Here is a 23,461-nt window from a genome sequence, read left to right as displayed (position 1 = left end):
TGCAGTGGGCTGAAAAGCTGATGGCTTCTGTGCATCTGGCTCGTAATATAAGAAAAGAGGACACGTGTTTGTTTCACAGTGTTAAAGACCCACAGACGTGATTGTTGCTGTTTCTGGAGTCTGAGTATAACTGAAGTGTCTGTCCTGTGTTAGCCAGGAAGACAACAGCTGAATAGACAATCAGTCAACAGCACTAAAGCTACATAATGCTGAATTTATGTCTTATTTTCAAAAAGCACTGGAGGATTCTGAGGATTGTTTCATGACATCAGTACAAATCAGTATAAAGAGGATTATTGGAGCCCTGCAGTTATTCTTTAATAAGAGACCAAGGAGCCCAGTGATAATCTTCCCAGCTGTTTGTTCCGGTGGTGGTCAGTCACATAAATGTAAGACTGATGATGTGATGACATGTAGACACACTCACACACTCTGGACAGTGTGGTGTATGTGTCAGCCATGAATCAAAATTAGCGTGATTGAAGATCTGACCCCTCTTCAAAGAGCTGACAGGTCCACTTGATATTCAGCTCTGCAGCTCATGTGACTCCCCTTGATTTTTTTTTACCTAGTGAGAGAGTAAAACACGCCTTTGACTTCTTATGACTACACCTCTGGATCATTATGCATATGCTTATTCTTCATGAGCTTTATGTGAACATAGATTCTTACTAAAACATTCATTATGTGCATTACATTCACTTTAAATGTGTTAAAGGTTTCCACTCTTAGTGTCTTTAGTGTGTATGTTGACGTTAGTGGCAGTTTGGAGATATGTGCTGCACATATTGGTGTTAATATTTGAGCCTAATAAAGGAATTGACAGGTATTAAATAATGAACTTCTAACCAGCTCTGGATGTTCTGCCTGTGGAACCTGTACGTGGCTTCAGTCATGTAACCAGCTGTTACTGTCTGTCTCTGTGGTTGTCTTCTCTGCTCTGTGGGTCTTCTTTGCTGTGTGGGCGAGGTTATAAATAAGAGGTTGGAGGTTTTTGCGTGTGTGTGTGTTGTTTTACCAGCTGCTGGAAAGGTTTGTTTGTCTCCTCTGAGTGCGTTGCGGTGCGCTCCCTGAGCTACTGTTCTCGGGGCTTGTTTCTCTCCTGGCCGGCACTTCCCACCCAGCTTTGACTTCGAGGCTTGCAGATTATTTGTGTCAGGTCAGCATCACCTGTCTCCTGTGTATTAACTCTGTGCTTGTGTGGTATGTGTGACTCTTTGGTATTGAATCTTAAAACAAATGCAGCAAAGAAAGCTTTATTGGTGCAGGAAACATGACTTTCAGGTCATTTTAACATTAGTGGTGTCAGAGTGAGAGACTGTTACAGTGTGTGGCGGTGCTGACAGAAAGGAGCATGACTTCAGCAGATGAGAGCATAAAGTGCAGCAGCTTGATATTCACAGCTAACTAGAACCACTCTTCAATCATGCCTGGCTTGAGTTATTGCTTTCCCTGTTTTGAAGCTCAACATGTCAGCTTAAGTGTCGCCATCTTTGCCATGCCTGACACTGCCTATAGTAACTCTGGAAAATGACGTACAAAATACACAATTCTAGTAGAACACAGTTTAAACTGTCTCTAAAATTGTATGTGTACATTATAAAGGGATTTAAGGACACACTTAGTAGCTCACAGGGGTCTATGTGAATCATCATTAGTTGCAGCCAACAGATGTCCTGCATGAGTCAACGTGAAGGTCCATGAGTCCCTATAAGCAGTTCAGAAATATAGATATTTAACTTGAAACATGGATCTGAGTGTTCTGGCACATTTATGATGCCACTTGGGTTTTCTCTTTTGTGTCACATTGTGTATTTACTGTTCAGTTAGTGTTGGAGGTTCTTGCCTTTACTCTGGGTTTTTTTTGTTTATCCACATGGATAATGTAGGCCTCATGTTTCACACACACAGACACACACTGCTTCTTGAGAACAATATGTTTTTAAAAGTAGCCTGAGTTCATTGTGAGTGACCCAAACAGCTCATTGTGATTTATGGCCAGCACGATGGGCTCCAGAGGAGGCCGTGAGGGATCACACAGTCAGACAGCTAAAATAGACACCTCTCCCTCTCCCCCCCTGCCGGCTCGATTTGTCTCCCTCATCTCAGAGCTGTCGCTGTAAAGCGAGTGTTGAATCACACAGCTCGGAGTAAGTCTGTTAAAAGATCATCACTGTTGAAGGTTTTCTGTAGCTCAGTGTTGTGTTCATGCTGTTTTTAGCATCAGTGCTGTGCTGTAATCTTAGCATCCATTGTCACTTTGGTGTCCTAACTGTAATGATGATGTTTCTGTCAAACCTGTCTACACCTTTGCGAAGTGGGTCAGTAGTATGCAGTAAGGTGAGTTCTTTCTTAAAGACCATGTCGAATTTAGGTTTAGATTGATTGCTTAAAATACATCATAGCATCAAGCCTGTGGGGCGCAAGAGACAAACGTTATGATCGCTGCAGTGTGTTAAGCACTCGGAGACCTGCAACTTTAATCATATCTTGAGTCAGCTGTGGTTGCTGTTACAGCTGACAGTGCAGCAGAAAGAAACAGTTTCTGCCTGTTTATTTTTTTGTCCACTGACCACAGATTACAGATGAAGGCCGCCCAGAATGAAAACCCTCAGTTTGTAGTTTTGGAGTGGCATCCTTCTGAATTCCTGAGCAAGAACCTTCTTGACCTGCCAACTCTGCTGACTGCTATGTAGAACTGACTGGCCTGAACAATGGTGCAGACACTACAGAATGAATGATGTTTCCTTTTTTTACCAAGGCACTGTGCAGGATCTGCTCAATCAGATATCTTTGCACCCATTTTGCTGGTTTGTCCATATTGCTGCAGACATCCTTGTGGAAACATCTTTGTCATGTATTGTCAGCCTCACAGTTTGTGGTGCTCACTCAGTATGATGTGTTTCTTATAGCCACTTGGAGTCCTCATACACCCAGTTGACAATGTCCTTGAGGATGGCACAAGGCATCCCTCACATGCAGACTGCGCTGTCTTACATGTGGTAGTCAAGGTCACACACATCCCCACACAATGTTGCTTGAACAGTGAGGATCTCTTCCTTTGTGTGACTAAGCTACGTGCCATCTTAATCCTGCTTGGGGTGTTGCTTGCCTTGCAAATGCCTTGCCAAGAGGGGGGCACCCTGAGGGGAGCCACAGGCACTATTATCTCATTGGCCCCCACAGATCTGACTGGTAGTTGACTTCATTCACTGACATTTTCTGTCCTTATTTGTTAATTGAATAATATTTGATGACACTTTTAACACCACTCTTCTTTAAAATAGGCTGGGCTCATACATGAAAAGTAAAAAAAACACTAAAGTAACCATCTGGTCAAAAAAGCTGTCTATTATGTGAACCCCCTGTGCAGCCAAGCTCCAACCCCAAATTTCTCACTGCAGGAAATGCATCTGCAGCTATGTTAACTGCTTTGCACAATGCTAATGAGGTGCTAGCGGCCTAAGCCTGAGCTTGAGAAGGTTGCATGCTCAAAGTGCTGGTGGCAAAAATAGAAGGCCAGAGCTTGAGGTGCATTTGTTTCCATCACCGGGTGGGATTAGCAGCATCTAAACACTGCGTTCCATTAAGGCTATTGTAGCAAAGGACACGGCTCGTGAACACACACCTTTTTAAAAAATGTGTTAAGACATGTTAACATTGACTCCAAATAAGTAATCTGTTGTTACTATCAGAGTGACAGGCTTGTTTTATTGGCTGTTATACATGTCTGCAGCTGTTAATGTTGTACAGACATTCACAGTGAGGATAAACAGAAACATGGCAGCCTGCAGGTGCAAACCAAATGCAAGCTGCAAATGTTTCTTATGGTTTTTTTTTATCCTATGGCAGATATCAGACTGAATGTCATGTTAATTCATTCAACTACTACATTTTGCAAGCTTAGCATTCAATACAAAAGTTAATATGTCAAAGATTTAGAAAAATATTGTTAGAATTGACTTCCTTTTTTATTTTGGCATTTTGCTTCATTTTAGACAAGCAGCACTCTCTGAGGCTGAGAAATAAAACCCATGCAGAAGTGTTAAAATCTGCAGTTCAGCCTTCAGCCTCTAGGGGCTGACTGCAAAAACAAGTCAATCCCCATAGACTTCTATGTAAAAAAAAAAGGCCAACTTAAAGTAACACACTTGGCCTGGTATATAAATGGTTTTGGTCTCCGAAGTCCTTTTTTGTGACAACTGTTTGGAGTAATGTTTTATTTTTTAATGCACTCAATTTAATTACATTAAACAAACTATAGGTGTCATATAGTTAGTTATTATAGTTATAGGTTAACGGATGATGTCGCTGGGCTCCCTATCAGCCCCCTATCTGAGTAGGCAAAAGATGAACTCTACTGAGTAGAAATATTTTCTCTTTTTAAGAAAAAGAGAAAATATTTTGGTTAGATATAAAGCAAGGCAAGCTGGTCCTATGCAGATTGTAATTCCCTATGATGCCCTGATAAAGAAGCACATGAGGACAGGAAGAGATTTAGGATTAGGTGAAAATGTCCCATTTATAATATGTATTGAGCAGGAGCTGAGTAAGAAAAGGATTGTGTGTGTGTGTGTGTGTGTGTGAGAGAGAGAGAGAGAGAGAGACGGAGAGATAAGGACAAGGGCGACAAGGCCTTGGCTGCGACCAGTTGAATCAACAGCTTCTCTCCTCTGGCTAGGACACACTCGCCCGCTCAAGCCTAATACCACTGACATGCTGTCATACACACACACACACACGGTTCCTCTCATATTCTCCCTCCCTCTCTTTCTGTGTCCCTTGTGCACTCTTGTGCACAGTTGCCTTGTCGCCCAGTAGATTCAGAGCATGAACAGAGCCTGGAGGAGGACCAGAGAAAGAGAGAGAGGCGAGGAGAGGGGTAGAACACGAGGACAATAGTGATAGCTCCACTATATGACAACAATAACAAAATAACTTCAACTCACATGTTTGTCCACGGGCTCGCTCTCAGCTGCTGAAGTCAAGGTTACATTATGATGAGCAAGTCGTTCTGTTGCAGGGTAAGACACAGCTGATACTTCCTTCTTTTCATACATCAGATTGGTCACTGCTTATACTGCATGTGACTTTCAGGACACAGGAAGCATTGTGCTGAAAAACAACTATATTATAAAAAAGAAATGTATTCCATATTTTAAATAATTTCCTGAAGATCATGATATGATCCTTTGACATTCTTCTCAGGCCCCGGCAGCAGATTGTAACCTAGATTTTGTCCTTTTGATGAGCAGTGAGCAGAGTGCTAAAAGGTCTTTGGAGGAATGTGCTTCATGCATTCTGTCAGTCTGGGTCAGAGATAGTGAGACTTCACTTTCAGTCATTCTCCTGGCTTTGACAGGACCCGGTCAGACATACAGAGGTGGGATATTCTTGCTACTGTTTCACAACAGCTTCTGTCCATATGATGTTTCAGCAGCTCTTTCATTTGAACACTTTTTCTTAGCTTCTTGTGTCCTCACCTCTTCTCTGTCTCATCTCTAGTTTCCACTCCTCCTCCTCCTGATGTTTTTCACTGGCCATTGACCAGCCCTGTTGATATATGAGGATGTATCTTTTCATGTCTTTATGATTATCTTGTGTGCTGATGTAGTGAAGTGAGTCCTGTTGTGGTTTTACCATGTCTAATTTGTGCGGCTGTGGTTTATGATTCAGAAAAACAAATGTTGTTTAAAGGGACAGTTCACTTAAAAATCCAATAAAACACATTGGGACATTAAGGAAATCCTCCTCCATTGACATGTTATGCTTGTCTGTGTAGTTTGGTAGAAAATAGTTCCTACATGGAATGGCTTACAACAAGGTCTGTGGATTTTATGGAAGTCAACATTGAGCATCACAAAATCTAGTTCCATCTAGTTCCATTGTAGCTGGTGAGAATAGAGTCTTTATTCATCATAATTTAGATAGCACAGGAAAATATAAACATTTGAATTGTTGTTAATATTAAAACTCCTTACAGCTGGCAGTGGCTGTGGTGCTTCCATGTTCCTTGTTGGCATTATAAATTAATTACATAATGCAGACCCTGCGGCTCTATGTACGTAATGTCACAGATGAAAATGAAAGCATTTGCATGTATGTGGAGTCACTGCAACCATTGCTTCTTTCTGTCCCCCCCTCTCTCTCTCTCTCTCTCTCTCTCTCTCTCTCTCTCTCTTCCTCCTCCCTCCCTCTCCTACCTCGCCTCATGTTTGGTCACGCTCTCCTCTCTCAGACAAACATAGCGCCTGCCCAGCACTCAAGGTGCTGCGAGAAGGGAGAGAACAAACACAGAGGCAGGAAAACAGATAGTGCCCAGTAAATCACAGACTAGTCTGAATGCTCACCCAGCTGGCTTAAGGTTATCTTCAGGCAGTGAGCAGGGCAGAATGGATTTAATTTTGGTCCAGCGGGCACTGAGCAGGGGCAGCAGCAGCTTTGTAGATGATTATCACTGCTTTTGGATCATTTCAGAGAATCCCTCAGTTCTGATGAATGGGAAGGACACCACACAGAAAGATGGTAATGTGACATCCTGCTTTGGTCTTAGCAAAGAATTTAAACTTCACAGATCATATTAGAACTTTAAACTGTGTAGTTGATGAGTAGCATTGCAGCAGTGAAGGTTAACTGGCATATTGTCTGTATCTTGACATGTTACAATATTTCATTTTCTTACACAGTGGTTTGTTATACATCATTGTCTTGAATCACATCATCTTAGATTAGTAGGAATGTGTATTTGTATGCAATATAATGTGCTCATCTCAGTGGATTTTTAAAACAAATTGTAAAAAACATGTTTATTTTATTTTTTCAGCAAATCTGAAATAACATGAAGAGATGTCAGTCACATCTCTGCCTCCTTTTTCAACAGTACCATGGAGTCATTTATTTAATACATCCTGACAAGTAGCTCTTTATGTTGTAACATGTACTCTGTACAACGTACAGCATAGCTCCCATAGCTTATACAGGCTGCTGGCAGTGTCAGGGTGTTTTGACTCAAGGTGAAGGTCTCAGGTTACTGAGCATTAAGGCAGTTTTCACAAACCAGCCACTGTATCTGCCTCCTTCCTGGATCCCCCACTTACTGCCAAGTCAGATGTGAGTCATGCAAGAACTAGAAGAAAACATCTTTCAGCATCAGGGAGGTGATGGTAGAAGTCAGTACTGCCTGAAATATGGATTTAGAACAGATTCTTAGTTTTCTGCAGGCTCCATCCTAATGTGGAAAGTTCTGAATGAATGTATTCTTTCAATGTGTTGTTGAACCAGAGAAGGTGTGTCCTGCTGCTACATAGAGTGGATTTTGTTTGGCGCTTACTGGCTGTGAGGATGTTATGGAGGGAGCTGAAATTTAAAATGCCCGCCCAGCTCTGCTGTAGGTTTGATTTGGCGGGACGCTCTGTGTGTGTGTACCACCTTAGTTTTTCCCGCCCTCTTCCCTGCATATTTGCCATGTCATTGAAACCAGACTATTCCTGTTTTGGGAGTGACCTCAATGTTTGGGTATTTGTTCCTGTGTTGACCAGGTTACACAGAGCATCTTTTTTTTCTCTCAGCAGAAAGACGTCTTGTCCCCATCAGTGATTCACTGGAAAATATACAACAGTCATTTCAACAGCTCTGTTTGCAAAACTACAAATCATCACATGGCCTTTACCTTCGAACCTACTTGTGTGTGTGAGCAGCTCAGGGTGGGAACTGAGTTTTTGAGAAGCACTTCTGATGATCCTTCTTGATCACTGTTCTAAGTGTTTAACTCTAATGGGTTTTCAGAGTATTACAGATTTTCAGCCAAGCTTCGCAACACATGGATATAGTCAGAAAATCATTGCATGAATTAGTGTTATGATCCTTTAGGATTCTGTGTGACATTATGATTGTAGGTTGTGTTTTTTTTTCTGCTGATCATTTTTGGTTGTTTGTTATGAAATCTCCTGGTGTGAGTTACATTAAGCACAGCTGTGGGCTAATTACAGATGAGATGAGTGTGTCAGTGAAAGCTAAGCCACTCTCTGATATAATAACACGACTCACACACACACCCAGCACAGACACGTCAGATCACTCGCAATGAGTTTAAAGATGTGCTTGAAGTCCCAGCTCATTCATAATTCCCTGACGCGTTTATAATGACTTAAACACAGGCCTCTCTGCCTCCTGACTGCTACTTTACAGCCACCTTCAAACCGTCCTGCTGATCAAGGGCAGCTGTGATAAGTGTCTGCTCCCCACAAGCTCCGATTTGCTGATTCCTGTAAAGCTGCTAAATATAATGTCTGGCCATCTTGGTGCCTCAGTGGTCATGTACAGTAGTTCTTGTTAGGATGTGTTTATGTCTGACCTCAGTGTTATTTGGTGTGTGCATGAGGTGTCACCCAATGTATTGGAGTAGAGAGGCACTGAGGAAAACACTTTTATTCTAAAGGTGAAGCTCTTGGACTAAAAGGTACAACGATGTATCTGTAGGGTACATCCATTTACTCCAAGTAGTCTGAGGAGTGTTTTTCTGTTGCGGATTCCAAACCCATAAATAGCATAGAATGGTAAATTATTTATGCGATAAAAGATGCTCCAAAAAGATGTTTTTATGCAACCAGCATGTTTTCCACTGTGGGTTCTGTGTAAGGCAGCAACGATCCCAGAAAGCTGCAGATAAACGTTCCTAAAATAAATACAAATGTTTTCCACAGTGTGAGAGAAGGGCTCTGTGAGGCTCTCCTTGTTTGTCACTGCTCAACTTGTGTTAGAGCTAAGCTATTCGATGCACAATTGAGTTTTCTTCAGAATTATTAAATAGCTAAGATTGTCTAGCTCTGTGTTTCCTCACCACATCATGTGTTTCCCAGACCTGTCGTCAATGAGAGCTGTCATTTTCAGTGAATGTCTCAACAGAGCAGCAGACTGAACACACGGAGTTTGTCACTGTGTGACGCAGGATGAGGGACTCCTTCCTGCTTAAAAAAAACCTGGCCGATTGTTTGAACATTAAATCATCTTGGAGGTCACCTTAAAGAAACAGCATGTATTTGAATGGAACTTCTCTTTAAGTCATTGTACATTACAGGGTAGCTTGTTTTGTTCATTGAATTGCTGAAGCAGAAGTACAAGACGTTGATGAGGATCTTTAAATAAATGTTTTTTAAGGGGAATTTTGCATACGAGGCACTTTTACTCTTGTTGTCCTCTGTCAGCATTTAACATCACTTTGGTTGGTCTGGACCTCCCAAAGGCTGCTAACATGTAGCTGCTGGAATTTATTCAACTCTAATACAAAAGTTCATGTTCAAAAGGGTCAAAGGTCATTGTGAACAACACACAAACGGTGTGACAGTGACAAATCTCTAGATAAAAACATGGATATGTTTATTCGTTAATATTAATAAAGCCAATGATGACAAAATTTGACTATGAATAGGAAAATATAATGATGAAATGATGCATTTTCTTGGGTCAAAATGTATCTTCCATTATCCTGATGTAGACTTGACAGTACAGGTCGCTACTGCTGACTGACATCTTCAGCGTTTTAATTTTTAATGACCTAGAAAATGCTCAAAATCTAAATGCATCATATTGTGTTTTTTATATTTTTATTTACACATTGAAATCATGTTTGTACACGGTCATCAGTAGTTGTACCACAGCTAACTACACAAATAGCTTATATATGATCATATATAAGCTATTTGTGTAGTTAGCTATTATGATACATTATTTATTTCTAGCTAAAAAAACAACAGAAAATTTTGAGACTACTGGGAATACATAACTGTATAACTGTTTATTTACTGGGAATAAATAACTGTAACAATTAACTGAGATAAAAAATAACTCACTAAATTCTGAGCTCATCTTTGTGTGGGCAGAAGAGAATAGCGACTTTAAATAGTTTGTGTAATCCAGTAGGGAATCTGTGTATATCAGCTCAGATGAAAAACCGCAGACATAAATACAGGAAATTGATTCTTTTCATGCTTATTTAGAGGCTGTATCAGTGTCTGTAGAGACTTTGAAGTTTGTCCAAATCAGTGCTGTCATGCTTGTTGTGTTTCACATATTTCTCAGGCATGGTGTATAATATTAGAGAAACTGAATATTTGACAGGATATTTCACTTGACTCCAGTGATACGGTAAATTAGGTATGAAAAGGTTAAATAAATTTGCTGTTGATAGCAGTAATCGTGCTGTTTTAGGAACCAAATGTTTAAATTCTGTGGTATTTATTGAAATGAATGGAGGAGTGTTTTGCACACTTGAATCACCCTTTTCCTGAAGACAAATGTACAACAAGAGTGTATAAAGTCTCGGTCATACTTTCCTTTTTTTATTGTTGAATGTCTCTTCTTGTCTAGGCAGGAACTTGCTTGACAGGAATGTTCAAGGACTATTTCTGTTTCATAATGATACTGGACAGAGATATTCAAACTGCCCTCAGCTCCAGCACTGGGACATCTTATCCACAGCAATGTGAGCATCGTCATTTATTTCAGTGGCTGAGTGAGAAAGACCCGGGTGTTTATATAGAGCTGTGTGAAATCTGTAGCGGGAGTATGCTGCCCAGGCAGAGAGACAGGTCTGTGCAGTCCACCCATATGCCACATACTCTAGACAGACAAAAAGTCAGATACTGTATATTTGTTAGTGTCCTGTTTCTTGTCAGCAGACATACATTTTACTCTCTACATGCATTGTGCTTCCAAATGTTTCATCTGAGCATCAATAAAGTTTTCTTCTCAAGGTCACATTTAGATTTCATGAGCCTGAACCGTGCTAAGATAACAGCAAAGTCTGGTCAATATCTTCAGGAGAAGAGAACATTTAAATTATTTACACAGATTCTGCATCTGCAATCATCCTGCTCTCATTGACAGCCTATCCCCATATCCCATAATTATTCTCCTTCTCCATTTACCTCATGATGACCATTGTTGCATTTGGTCCCAGTGGGGTGTGGCAGCACTGACCAAAAACACCTGAGTCACAGTGTTCTTTTCTAGTGTGTTTTCAGATAAAAGTGTAAAGTGATAAGATTGAGACCCTGAAAACATCCGAAACAACAAACCTACACTGAGATGCTCCACAGATTTGGTTTTAGGAGACTGGGACATGCCATTCTCTGTTTCTGCCTTTTTATGTCCATGTCTACAGCTGTTATCATGTTGTGTAAAATGATTTATCCAAATATAATCTCATGGAGACAATTGTTATAGAGAATAAATGTAAATGTGACATCATGGGAGAATACGCTAACTTACTTTTTGACAAAAAAATCAATCAATTGGAGTCTTGTATGAGGCAAATTTAAGTCTGCTGCCACTTAGCTTAGCTTAGCACAGTGTTCACTGATTAACACCTGATGTCTGTTATTGTATGCATTTCTGGGGCAGCAACATTCCTTCTGTGTATCAACATTCTTGCATCGCCCTTCTTGAAGCCCCACAGAGCCTCAGCCATGACTGTATATACATTAACCCCCGAGGTCGCTGCTGTGGCCTTTGCTGAGCTAAATAAAGCAGGGCCTAAAAGTGGGTAGCGGGCCTTGAGTACAGGTCAAAGGGAATGTGAAACCATAAACCAGGAGGCTTGCTAGCCTTGGGACCAGCCATCACACTGTGTTTACTTGGATGTTTGTTGTCAGGCTGGCTGCCTGTATATTTAATGGTGAGTGTGGAAATTTGTGTTGTTGTTCTCTCAGCAGGCCATGAGGTTGAGGAAGAAAGCCTGTGCGATTTAGTGTAGTCTTTCATGTCTCTGTATGTTTTCAGAACCTTGATTCTCTGGAGGGCTCGATCCAGAACCTTCTTTCAGTGCTCTACCCGCCCTTCGAGGCCACTGCTCCCACTCTTCTCAGCCAGCTCTTCCAAATCATTGACAGTCGGTATCATGGAGATGCCCTGCGGTGCTTGCTGGACTTTCTGGTCCCAGCCAAGCACATCTTAGACACTGTGCAGGAGGCAGCTTGTGTAAGTGTTTTAGTGGTGTGCTGAGCTTGTGTAAGATCTACTGGTAATAGAAAAAAAGTCCCTTTATTTCTAATGAATCCAAATTGTTTGTGACCTTGTTTCCTTAGGCTCGCTACTCCGATGCACTTTTCCTCTGTGAGGGCTGGCCTCTGTGTTTACATGACCAAATCGTCATCCAGCTTGCTCCTATCAACCCCCTGCTTCTTCAGCCTGGTGACTTCTACCTCCAGGTGGCACCTTTCTGTGATCAGTCAGCTCGTATTTTGGTCTGCAGCCTCCTGGAAGAGGAGGGGCTTCCAGCAGAACTCATTGAGGAGACGCCAATCCCTGAAACGTTCTATCCTTGTATATTCAGCTGTGACTGGTTAGACGAGATCAACCACGGCCGACAGGGAACGCCTCTCAACCAGTGCCTGCTCGCCACTGAGCAAGGCGTGGTGAGGTTACCATGGGAACGAGTGGCTGTGCCTGATTTTGTGGATGTGCCACCAAAGGCTGGGAGTAGTATGGCCTCTGCTCCTCCTTCATATCCCTCTTTACCACCTCCTCTTCCTCTTCCGTCTTCATCTATTCCTGATTTTGCAGAGAAGTCTTCATCAAATAAGTCATTTCCACTTTCTGCACCTAAACAGTATCCTATAGCTGTTAGGAATTCAGGTTTAACACCTTCTCCACACCCCTCTGCCTTCTCTGTGGAGACCAGAATATGTCCAGCAAAGCACGGGATTGCTGTGTCACTTTGCTTGGTGGATACTAGCACTGCTTCATCATCAAGGCTGGTCAATGTTAAAGAGACTGAAACTGACCCTAAGCCTGTTGGCTGGGTGTCACCAAATACGTGGGACTGCAATTTTACTGGAATAGATCCAAATACATCTACAAAAACAAGCAGTGTGTCAAATACACACATCCCTGCTAGTGGTGATAGACTCAAAATTGAGAATAAGAGTGTAACTGTTTATGAAAATCCACAAAAAGTAGAAGGAGCTGACATTATTGTAGAAGGAGAGTACATTGATGTACAGCAGGCCACTATGCTTTTTGCTAAAGCTCAGTCACGTACAGAAGAACAACGAAAATCAGAAGTGCAAATCCAGCCACACACACAAGTACAAATGCAAAGGTATCCACAGAGACCATCACAAAACCAGTCCTATTCACAAAAGGAACCTCACAGACAAACACAAAGGCAGCCAGGCACACAGATCCCTCCTAATGCTCAGTCACATGTGCAGTTTCCTACAAAACCACACTGTCATTCTACATCGATACTTGCTGCATCATTAAAGCCCAACATGTCTGCAGAAACAGGATCTCCATCCACTCACAGCCATTCCCAACCACACCACCAGCCTCAGGCTGACTCCCTTCAACCGTCTCAGTGTTTCTCAGAGAAACCATGTACCCCGTGCATGAGAAGGAGACAGGGTGGAAAGGTCACCAGAGCTCAGGAGCTGAGGTGTCGCTACAGGGAGTCCTATCAGGCTGCTCTACAAAACCCTGTCACCTTTGGACAGGCGGAGGAGAGGGGTAATATGTTAGCTGTGGTGGAGGAGGATGGTGATTTCTCACTGTGTGATGACACGCAGGGGCCAACTGAGACTGAAACAGGGGAGTCATGTTATAACATTCAAGGAACATGGTGCCATCAGTCTCCATCCTCTGTCAGCGGAGCCATTTGTGAAGAGTCGGGAGAAAGGAACACTGTTCCTTATTGGACACCAGCAGAGACAGATGCTGTCCACTGTGTGGATTACAGGAGGACAAACACTTCACAATTTGTTGTGCTACCAAAGCAGACAACTGAAAGGACTGCTGTGCCCTTTAGGGAAATACGGGATGCTCACTCTGCTGATTCTTATGGCAATGTGAATGGGTCTGATTCAACAGCAATGACAAGACTAAATACTACTAATTTTATGTCAGGCTCAAATGGCCCTACACAATCAGATGTCTCCACCAAACACCCCAAGTTACCCTTTAGTTCAAGTGTTCGCCTGCAGAACAGAACCAACAATACAGGGATGTGTCCAAACTTCTCTAATTCCTCACAAAACAGACGAGAAAAGGAATCAAATGGAAGATGCTCATCCCTCTCCACGGCAGTGGTGGACACCTCAGAAAGGTGTGAAGTGGTTATTGTTGATGGACGCAATGTCAGGAGGAGAGAAAATACTGACTCCTGTGCAGAAGTTCCCCAGCTACATGTGGTAAAATGTAAAAACAGCACAGCTTTTGGACTGGTGTCACCCAAGATCATCAGGAGGAAGATGGTGGTTCCAGGTAGAGTTCTGTTATATTGTTTTTGAGGAGGTGTTGTTGGGATAACTTCTTTAGGGTTTTGATTTTTTTTCATTTTTCATCATAACAAAATAGAAAAAAAACTTTCCACAGATGGTGCTCAGTCTACCACAACAAACAGAAATGGCCCTCAGACAGAAAGGTCACCACAGGCAGATCAGCATCCACTGACACATAAGACCTCCCAGCCTGCCTCTACTCGTCCTAGACCTGACCACCTCCCACTGGGATCCCCAGACCCCAGAGCCCACCCTGTCTATCTAGGAGTAGCATCTCTCACAGGTAATACAATCTGAGATATTTGGTAGTATGTTTCTCTGCGTGTCCTTGCTCTTTGTTTCAGACTTGGTGTAAATAAACAGTGGACTGATCTTTGTGATAATCTACAACATATCTCCTTTTTTCTGACTCCTCCAGGCAGTAGAGACAGGACAGGCAGGGCAATAGTTGAGCTCTATGGAGGCCACGCGGGATGGCGTTTGACTGTCACAAGCCATGAGGTTTTCCAGATGCTGCTTTATTTCTACTCTGTCACCAGGTGAGGAAGGACTAAAGACACCAAACCGTATGACCACAGACAGGCAGGAAGACAGTTCTTGTATCATCCCAGGCCCCAGTTGTATGCATCACTGACGTGAATGTTTGTTTTTGTTTCTAGGAAGGAGATCAGGGAAACTGGGATGACACTGATCTTTGATGCTAGAAAGACAAACCCTCCACCTCAGCTCTATAAGGGTCTGATGACTCTTCAGGTAAAGAGGCACACAGTGTCTGTGAGTTGCTGCTGTAGTGTTGATGTTTGCAGACAAAGAATTGAACTTGAATTAAACATCACGCCTTTCATGTACCAGCTCCTGCGCTTTGGTAACTGAACAGTGGAAACATTTATTTTTAATCAAATGTAAACTGCATCAATTTAATTAAACATTTATTATTAAAACTAAATCCATCCATTGAGTTTTTGATGTTTATTTTTGATTATTTTTTTTATCTAATAAAACTGCAAATCCCATTTTCATTATCACTGCTATATGTATGGCAGTGCTATTGAAAATGGATCAATAAAAGGACCTAACTCAAAATCAATTGGCTTAAATGTGTCTCTGTTTAACTGTTACAGGAGCAGTTTCCCCAGGCAGTGAACAGTTTGGTACTGCTGGTGGACAAGGAAAGCAACACCCGTCCAGAAAGGTGTCCTGGGATACAGGTCAGCCTCTACACTCTTTAAAGTCTTTTTTTAAATGTGGTCCACATGAAACATACAGTACTTCTTTTTAGTTTTATGTAAAGGGCAATCGATCGGAGATCAAACACACTGTATCCACTTGTTAATGTGATGTTTTGCAGACTGATGTGGTGACAACAATGAAAACCTTGTTGAAGCTGGTGGAGGTGAGTCAGCTGAGCCCTCAGCTGGATGGCACACTGTCTTACAGCCACTGTGACTGGATGGAGCTGCACCAGGTGAGACACATTCTGTCCTCTACTTAATTTAGTGGTCCGAGTTGTTTTTTTGTTTTTCAGATCATGATTTACACATGTCCATATAATTTCTTCTGTAGAAACTCTTCCCCTTTGTGTGTGAACTTCACGAAGCATCCAGCCTACTGCTGAGAGCCATCAGTAGGTTAGAGGAGCCCCAGAGGACAGACACTGTGCAGGTACCTTAACGATGTATTAATTACCATGTTGTTACTTGAGTTTAAGTTATTCAACTCATTCTTCAGTTCAAATACATGGAATTTAGCTAAATAGTTTATATAAATGAAGACAGAATCGTGTTTCTCAAATAGACTGTGCAGCAGTGTATGATGGACCAGAGGACTCTGATGAGGGATGTTCTGGAGGACAGCCGATTGGTCAGGCTGCAGAGGGAAGGCGGGGCCATCTTGGCTCGGCTGAGGAAGGAGAGTGACCTTAAATACCCCCACTGCGAGGACCTTAGGTAAACACACGACATCCTGCTTTCCCATGCTATATTTATATGTAGAGAAAATCCCAGTCTCATTCAGGGTTTCATTCATTTAGTCTTCTAGACTACTAGAATAACATTAGCACTATAATCATGTATATTTAAAACTACATTTATCAGTTTTATTTGCTTTTTAATCTATCTTTTTCCATCATGCAGTGATGCAGTGGACTCATTGACCAGCCTGTACAACCATGTGGAGGAGCAGGCTCACATACTTGTGCAGAGGTCCAACATGTCACTGGAACACCTGGAGCACCTGCTGCAACTCCGAGAGATGGAGGGGCACTTCATCCAGGTGCTAACTGTGATCTGCCTTCTGATGTTTAGATGGGTGCTTTCGTAATTTCAAAGCTAAATGTTTGCAGTATTTAACGTTCTCCCTGTGTGCTCCCTCTGTGTAGATTCAGAAGTGGTTTAATGAAGAGGGAGAGCGCCACCTGCTGGAGGCTGAATCTGTTGATGACTCTGGAGACAGAATGGAGCAGATTCTTAACAGCTTCACTGGTTTCTTAATTGAAGCTAATGTAAGTATTCAGATTGCTTGAAGCCTTCACTCTGTCCAGCTGTCTGAAACTCATTCCTCCTCTCCCTTTCCAGGACCGAAGACACCATGCCATGTCGCTAGTGACAGAACTAGAACGGCTTCAGCAAAGCGGGTCCTCCTACCCAGAGACAGTGGCATTCAGGGCTTTTGTCTGCTCCTTCAAGTCCGGCCTGGAGGACTTCCTGTGCAGGGCAGAGGCATGTGGACGTGACCTGCAGATAATGGTCAACGTGTGTGATTTTTGTGAGCAGGTTTGTCTAAGACAATTTAGATATTTAAATAAATTAGACAGTTATCTTACTTCATAGGGGGTCATTTAATCACTGCTATTTTGGGTGTAATTTTTCATTACAAGCTGGTAGGAATATGCAAAAAAGAGTTCACTATTATACTAAACTAATGTCTCCATACAGGCTACAGCACTAGCCAGTGAATGCACTGAGTACCTGGATCAGAGTCAATCTACAGTCCACACAACACAAGACCATGAAACAAATGCTTATCCGATTCAACACCAAAACCAAGACCCCAGCCTGAGCTCAGAACCTCTTTCCCAGTCCATTCCTGCAGCACATGGCTCAAGTCCAAACTCCACCACTGTGTCACTGTCATCCACTGACAGCTCCATCCTTCAGACTTTCCAAGAGAGATTCCTCGAGTTCAGCCCAGAGCGGTTCCAGGAGATGAAGGCCCAGGCCAGTGCCCTGCAGGGCTCTCGTGGGATGCGAGTCTGGAACACTGCTTGGCTGAGATGTCAGGAAGCCCGGCAACAACTTCAGGAGAGGATGCAGGATGTAACTGTGGTTTACCACCAGCAACCAGATTCTAGTAGCTGGTGTGAAGAGCATTTTGTTGATGTGGTGAGCACCAATGTTCAGACAGCACCTCCTGGTGGCCAAAGTTTGGTGGTACAGTCAACCCCCGGGCCTCGGCACCCTCAGTGGGAGAGTATTGTGTCAGGAGCAGTGGATTTAGGGAAGAGAAAGCCAAAGCTGGGTAGCAACAGCCCTAAGTCAACAACTGTAGCCTGCTGTAACATTATCATCAAACCTGAGGATCACAGTGATACGGGAAATTCCCAGGGTTCAAAGGCAATTTCACAGTCACCTAACAGGTAACACATCTTATTTGCTTATTATCTATTTATCCCACTAAAGAAGATCTTTGTCCACCTTTAAGATGAAAAAATCTTTGGAAGCACACGTTTTGACTGTTCTTGTTGAATAGGTCAGCAAAGAGAACAGACAGAGAGGCAAGGAGAAGACAGATGAGCCGAACAAGGAGCGAGAGAGATGCTGCCGCTCTCTCTCAGGCCCACACTGTTGGTTGCCAATGGTTTCCATGGGGACGAGGTCTCAGAGCGAGGTCAGTGAGTCAGGACTCGTGTTCCTCAGCACTCGCAACAGCTGGATCATCCTCTCCTCCAGAGCAGCAAGTTCGATCTCCATCATCATGCTCTCACCATGGTCAGCCATCTTGCCGAATCCTGCAGGAGGCACAGAAGTTTCAGATATCCCGCCATGGGAGCTTCTGCTCAGAAGACTCCTGTATGAGCAGCCAGGGTGCTGTGGGGGGTAACAGGACTTCATGCTGCAAACACTCCAGCTTGCCCATCGGAAGATATGAGGGACCGCTTTGTCCGCAGGAGAGTGCCAGCAATGCACTGTAAGTAACCTGTGTGTGTGGGAAGTTGGTCTACTTAACTGAATCTATATTTGTTTTGTTGCAATGTAATGTTTGATGATCCATGTGATGAATCTCTCATGAGATGTCATGCACTCTTTCTCTAAGCTGACAGTGAAGAGCTACAGGTATCGTCTCTTCTCTTTGCTTCTCTTTGCACCTTCTGAATGTACACTGGTCATCCACTCAATAAGAACATAACAAGCGACTGATAACATCCATATAATGCAACAGTAACTTTAGGTAGACACACCTATAGCTCTTATGAAAGAGAGTAATAATTATTAATAATAATTAAGTGTTAATGGCCTGACAACATCCAGCACCAGTGGAGAGGTACAGAATACCTTATCCTAAGTGTAATTGACATTATTGTTATCTAAACTACTGCTGATGTTTGCTGAGTATTTTTTAGTTTGTTAACAGATCTTTGTGTGTCCTTGTGTCATCAGGAGGCTGCAGCGTGTCATGGAGGAGCTGGTGTTCACAGAGAGGGAGTATGTCCGCTCACTGGGCTACATCCTGACTCACTACCTCCCCCTGATGGACAGGCCAGACATCCCACAAGACCTCAGGGGCAAACGGGGGATCATTTTTGGCAACCTGGAGAAGCTTTACGACTTCCACAGCCACTATTTCCTGCCAGAGCTGGAGGCCTGTCAGAGGGAGCCCGCCATGGTGGCCCGCTGCTTTCTTAGACATGTTAGTAACAATTTGTTTCCGTGTGTGTAATATTATTATTATCATAAGATTACAGTGCTTCAGTTTGATTTTACTTTGTGCCCCACAGAGTGAGAGTTTTGGCCTGTACGCTTTGTACAGTAAGAACAAACCACAATCGGACGCTCTGATTCTGCACCGCCGCCATGACATCTTCAAGGTCACTTTATATACGTCTATATACATTTATATAACGTATATACGTTTATATATGTCTGTCAGCTTAAATGTGGGAACCGTTTTCAGCTGTATAGCTCTTTGTGTTCTCTTTACAGAAGAAACAACAGGAGCTGGGAGACATGATGGATCTTTCATCTTACTTGCTGAGGCCTATTCAGAGGATCAGCAAGTACAGCCTCCTGCTGCAGGACATGCTGGCTTTGGCTGGTGCATACAGACCAAAAGAAATGATCCAGGATAAACTATTTGCATCTGGTGCACACACAGAAAGCGTGTGTGGCTCTCCTGTGTATGTGCCTGATCTGACGAGCAGTGAGAGGGAGCGTGAGAGGGCAGAGATCCAGGCTGCTGCAGACCTGGTTAGATTTCAGATGCGTCATGGCAATGATTTACTGACCATGGACGCCATCCAGGACTGTGACGTAAGATAATTAAATTGTAAATCATATAAACTTGGAGCTGTCATTTAGCACAGGAGTTAGATGTCATCTTCTTTTCCTTTCTCTGACAGTTGAATCTGAAGGAGCAGGGCCAGCTGATTCGCCAGGATGAATTCACAGTGTTCTACAGGAAGAAGAAATGCGTCCGCCGCGTCTTCCTCTTTGAAGATCTGATCCTGTTTAGCAAGACCAAGAAGACTGCTGTTGGAAATGATGTTTATGTCTATAAGCAGTCATTTAAGGTCTGCTCACATCCTTGTTCATTGAAAGGCTGTTGGAGAATGAAATGTCAGACTTTAGCTCTTTTGGATAGTCTGCCTATCAACACACAGTGAATATTTCTGTCTTCCCTCGCAGACAAATGACATCGGGATGACCCATAACTCTGGTGTGAGCAGCCTCTGTTTTGAGATCTGGTTCCGCAGAAGGAAGAGTGAGGACACCTACACCCTGAGGGCCTCCAGCATGGACCTGAAGCAAGCCTGGACCACTGACCTGGAGAGGATACTGTGGGATCAGGCAGCTCACAGTAGAGGTACAGCATACTATCATGTTTTTCTGAAAAACCTGGATTAGTTCAAAATGTTTAGAAATGTATTACAAACATTTGTTCTAGAGCTGCGTATGCAGGAGAGGGTGTTCATGGGAATGTGCCGGAAACCTTTCATGGATATTCAGCCCAGTGATGCTGCGATTTGTGACCGAGCTGTCAGCTGTTCCCTGCCTGGGAGAAGTAAGGAGCTGTTTTATACCTCATTTTATAATCATAGATGTCACAGTGACCAACTGCTGAGAGTATTGATCTTACTGTTGTTACATTTACTTGAATAAAGTTTTCTAACAAAGTAACCAAACAAAAAACTCATCACTGACACAGCCCATCTTTTTTTTTAATTGATCACATGTATTTATGTGTGTCGTCAGTCCCTGTGACGTGTTGTTCACACAGGGTTTTAGAATACTCTCGGCCTCACTCCATTGGCTCTGGCAGCACCACCTCCACCACTCTCAGCCAATCATCTTCCTCTTCTGGCCGTGGTTCACTGCCCCCTGCTGGTTACCCTTGCAACCAGTCACAGGGGGCAGACAAAAATCTGGCCATATGTTCCTCGTCTCCTGAGGCTGTGACAGACAATGAACTCAACAACCATCATCTTCATCAGCATCATCTTCATCGTAATTGTGAGCCGTGGAAAACTCAGCATCCTCTAAGTGAGTTCATGTTTGTTTTTTATATCAAATGTCTCAAGAGTATCGCTGTCAATTATATCTGCTCTCTTTTTAGTGAGCAGCACAGAGTCATCTGGTCAATGCATGACTGTCTTCAGCGGTTCAGAACGTAGCTGCCTGTCTGGCATCAGTGGAGAGGTAGTGGATGACTCTTCAGATGTGTCTCAGAATTCATTGCCCCATCCACCAATTTGTCGGACCCCTAGCCTGATGACAAACAGCTCACCGGCAGTCACTAGAAAAAAGCCAGGCATCGCCCCCAGACCTCCACACCTGGGTAATGTTCAGCTGCAGGTGAAGAAGGTAAACACACATTCTACACTCAACCACACACATTATTTCTCTAATGGTCGAAGTACAGGTGTGTTGATAAGTTATGTTTTTGACAAATGGTATAGAAAGAGAAGCATATTTAGTAATTAATTAATATAGATGTATAATCTAATTGTTTTTATCTTGTTTTGCAGGATGATGAGATTATAATTGGAAAGTCAACAGAAGTTTAATCCCTGCAGAAGGTAAGAATGTCCTCCTTACAACTATGAAAGAAAAATCAGCATGGAATTGGATAACTGTTGGTGATAAAAGCTGTTTTCTCTGTTAAGCCACAGCAAACTGATTTATCCCTGAGTTCTTTAAAATAAATAATTCTTTTGTCGTTAATATTGCAGGTAAGCACATGCTGCACAGACCTGCTCTGACTGATCACCCTGCAGACAAACAAATGATCAATTATCTCATTGAATGATACATTCACAGGACATGTTCTTTAAATATTTGAACCATTTTGGATTTGGTGAACATATTATATAAAATCCTTTAATGTCATAAAGACATTGATCATGGAAAAAGACTCACCTATAAGAAAAACAGACTGTGGATGCTGACATCATTTACATCCCCAGTGCAACCACAAGTAGTTAGAGCCGTAACACTTTAAGAACTTTTTATTTGTTTGTCCTCTGAGACTGAGCTCAGAATAAGAGTGGGTATTTTTTATCTGCTGCTACACAATCATTACTAAAACTGATGAACCATAGGTGGATGTTGCCATGAGTAGCATCTGTGTCATTCTGCAATAACAGAGTAATGTGTGGTTGAGGGATACATTTATCCATATGCCCTGTGCATCCTGTGCAGTTGTTGGTAAGGATATCAATTAACACGTTTAAAACTTTTACCTGTATGGGTACACTTACAATAGAACTACAATGATCTACATGAAGGGATGGCCACTAGCTTTTAGGTGTGTTTTCATATTTACTGCATTTAATGAGACGAGATGTTGAATAACTGAGTTGTACACACAGTCTGCATGGACGTTATATATCTACAAGCTGCCAGGCAAAAACCACGTATTGTTATTTAGGGTCCACTAATGTTTGACCAGCTTTAAAATGAATAAATCAATATTCAGGTTTTGTAAGTTTCATCATTTTATGTTATTGTATGTGTAAAGTGTACAGTATATAAATTATGGCAGGACAATCAGGCTATAAACTTTGACTTGTTTTAAGCCACTAAGGTTTTGTGATGTATATCTATCAATAAGAACACATATCTATGTTTTTTTTAATCTCTTTTTATTGCTTACTTGCTAAATTTATTCTACTGTTTTGTTATTTTTACTTTCATTATTTGATTATAGTATTGACAGGCAGGGTTAGTGTGATTGTTTTCTTGTTGTCGGGCTGCTTTCCTCTGATTTTTGGACTGGCTTACTTCAGTCATTTGAGGATGTGGCAGCAAACATTGAAGATACTCTGTTTCCTTATTGCACCAACAGACTAGTTCCCCAGTAAGAGAGCTGTAGACACTTATTGTAAAATCAAAGCGCCTGCAGCTCTGCAGTATTTTTTGCGCTGCCGTCACACCATCACTGCCACAGTAGAAGCTTTGGCTTTACAACACACGTGTCTGTTGTGTGCAGTTAAAGGTTTTGTTCGTTCTACAAACTAAAAGAAGTCACAGTTTTATTTCTAAAACATCCTCCTGTGACTTAAAGTGAAACTGATCATGCTGAGCTGACAAATGTGGGTGAAGTGTTTCATTTGAACGACTGTAGGATGTGTACTGTTTAACATGATAAATTATGTCATTCGTTCATTTTGTTTGTTGAATCTTGCAGTAATATATTGCATAATTTATGTTTTTATATTTACAGTGTATATGCATTAGATGTGTTGTAATATTTAAACGGAGATTATTCTGAATCTGTGTTCTGATTTTTGTTCACAACTCACAATTCTAAACTTAGTTTAAATTTTGGTTTCATCAGTTCTGGCTGGGTTTTGAAAACCAAGTAACATAAAAATATGACACATTTTAATTTATAATTAGCATAACAAAAAATGACCTAAGTTTGAACAGAATTGTTTTGTTGTTTTTTTGTTGTTGGTTTTTTTTTTAGAA

At 42.2% G+C, this 23,461-nt stretch overlaps 1 protein-coding gene across 5 annotated transcripts; it reads left to right on the top strand.

Annotated features, from left to right (window-relative positions):
- Positions 1 to 4,944: 4,944 nt before the first annotated feature.
- LOC114438822 (uncharacterized) lies at positions 4,945 to 23,262 on the top strand. Of its 5 annotated transcripts, none has more exons than XM_028410405.1 (25): positions 4,945 to 5,024; positions 11,779 to 11,976; positions 12,084 to 14,259; positions 14,371 to 14,559; positions 14,695 to 14,815; positions 14,936 to 15,029; positions 15,398 to 15,484; positions 15,625 to 15,741; positions 15,840 to 15,938; positions 16,071 to 16,222; positions 16,409 to 16,547; positions 16,654 to 16,776; positions 16,850 to 17,047; positions 17,210 to 17,910; positions 18,024 to 18,461; positions 18,932 to 19,181; positions 19,270 to 19,359; positions 19,475 to 19,801; positions 19,891 to 20,061; positions 20,177 to 20,354; positions 20,436 to 20,552; positions 20,744 to 21,031; positions 21,105 to 21,352; positions 21,517 to 21,567; positions 21,721 to 23,262. In XM_028410405.1, exons 1-24 carry the CDS (start codon positions 4,998 to 5,000, stop codon positions 21,553 to 21,555), a joined length of 6,567 nt encoding a protein of 2,188 aa, XP_028266206.1. In that variant the 5' UTR covers positions 4,945 to 4,997; the 3' UTR covers positions 21,556 to 21,567; positions 21,721 to 23,262. The 5 variants fall into 5 exon arrangements, with proteins under 5 accessions (XP_028266206.1, XP_028266205.1, XP_028266210.1 ...); XM_028410404.1 differs by lacking the exon at positions 4,945 to 5,024 and adding an exon at positions 6,265 to 6,525; XM_028410406.1 differs by lacking the exon at positions 4,945 to 5,024 and adding an exon at positions 10,618 to 11,674.
- The last annotated feature ends 199 nt before the right edge of the window (positions 23,263 to 23,461 follow it).

This window comes from Parambassis ranga, chromosome 7, assembly GCF_900634625.1.
Source record: "Parambassis ranga chromosome 7, fParRan2.1, whole genome shotgun sequence".
Taxonomy (NCBI): domain Eukaryota; kingdom Metazoa; phylum Chordata; class Actinopteri; family Ambassidae; genus Parambassis; species Parambassis ranga.
Note: the sequence above shows the minus strand (reverse complement) of the source record. Positions and strands in the feature narration are given on the sequence as shown.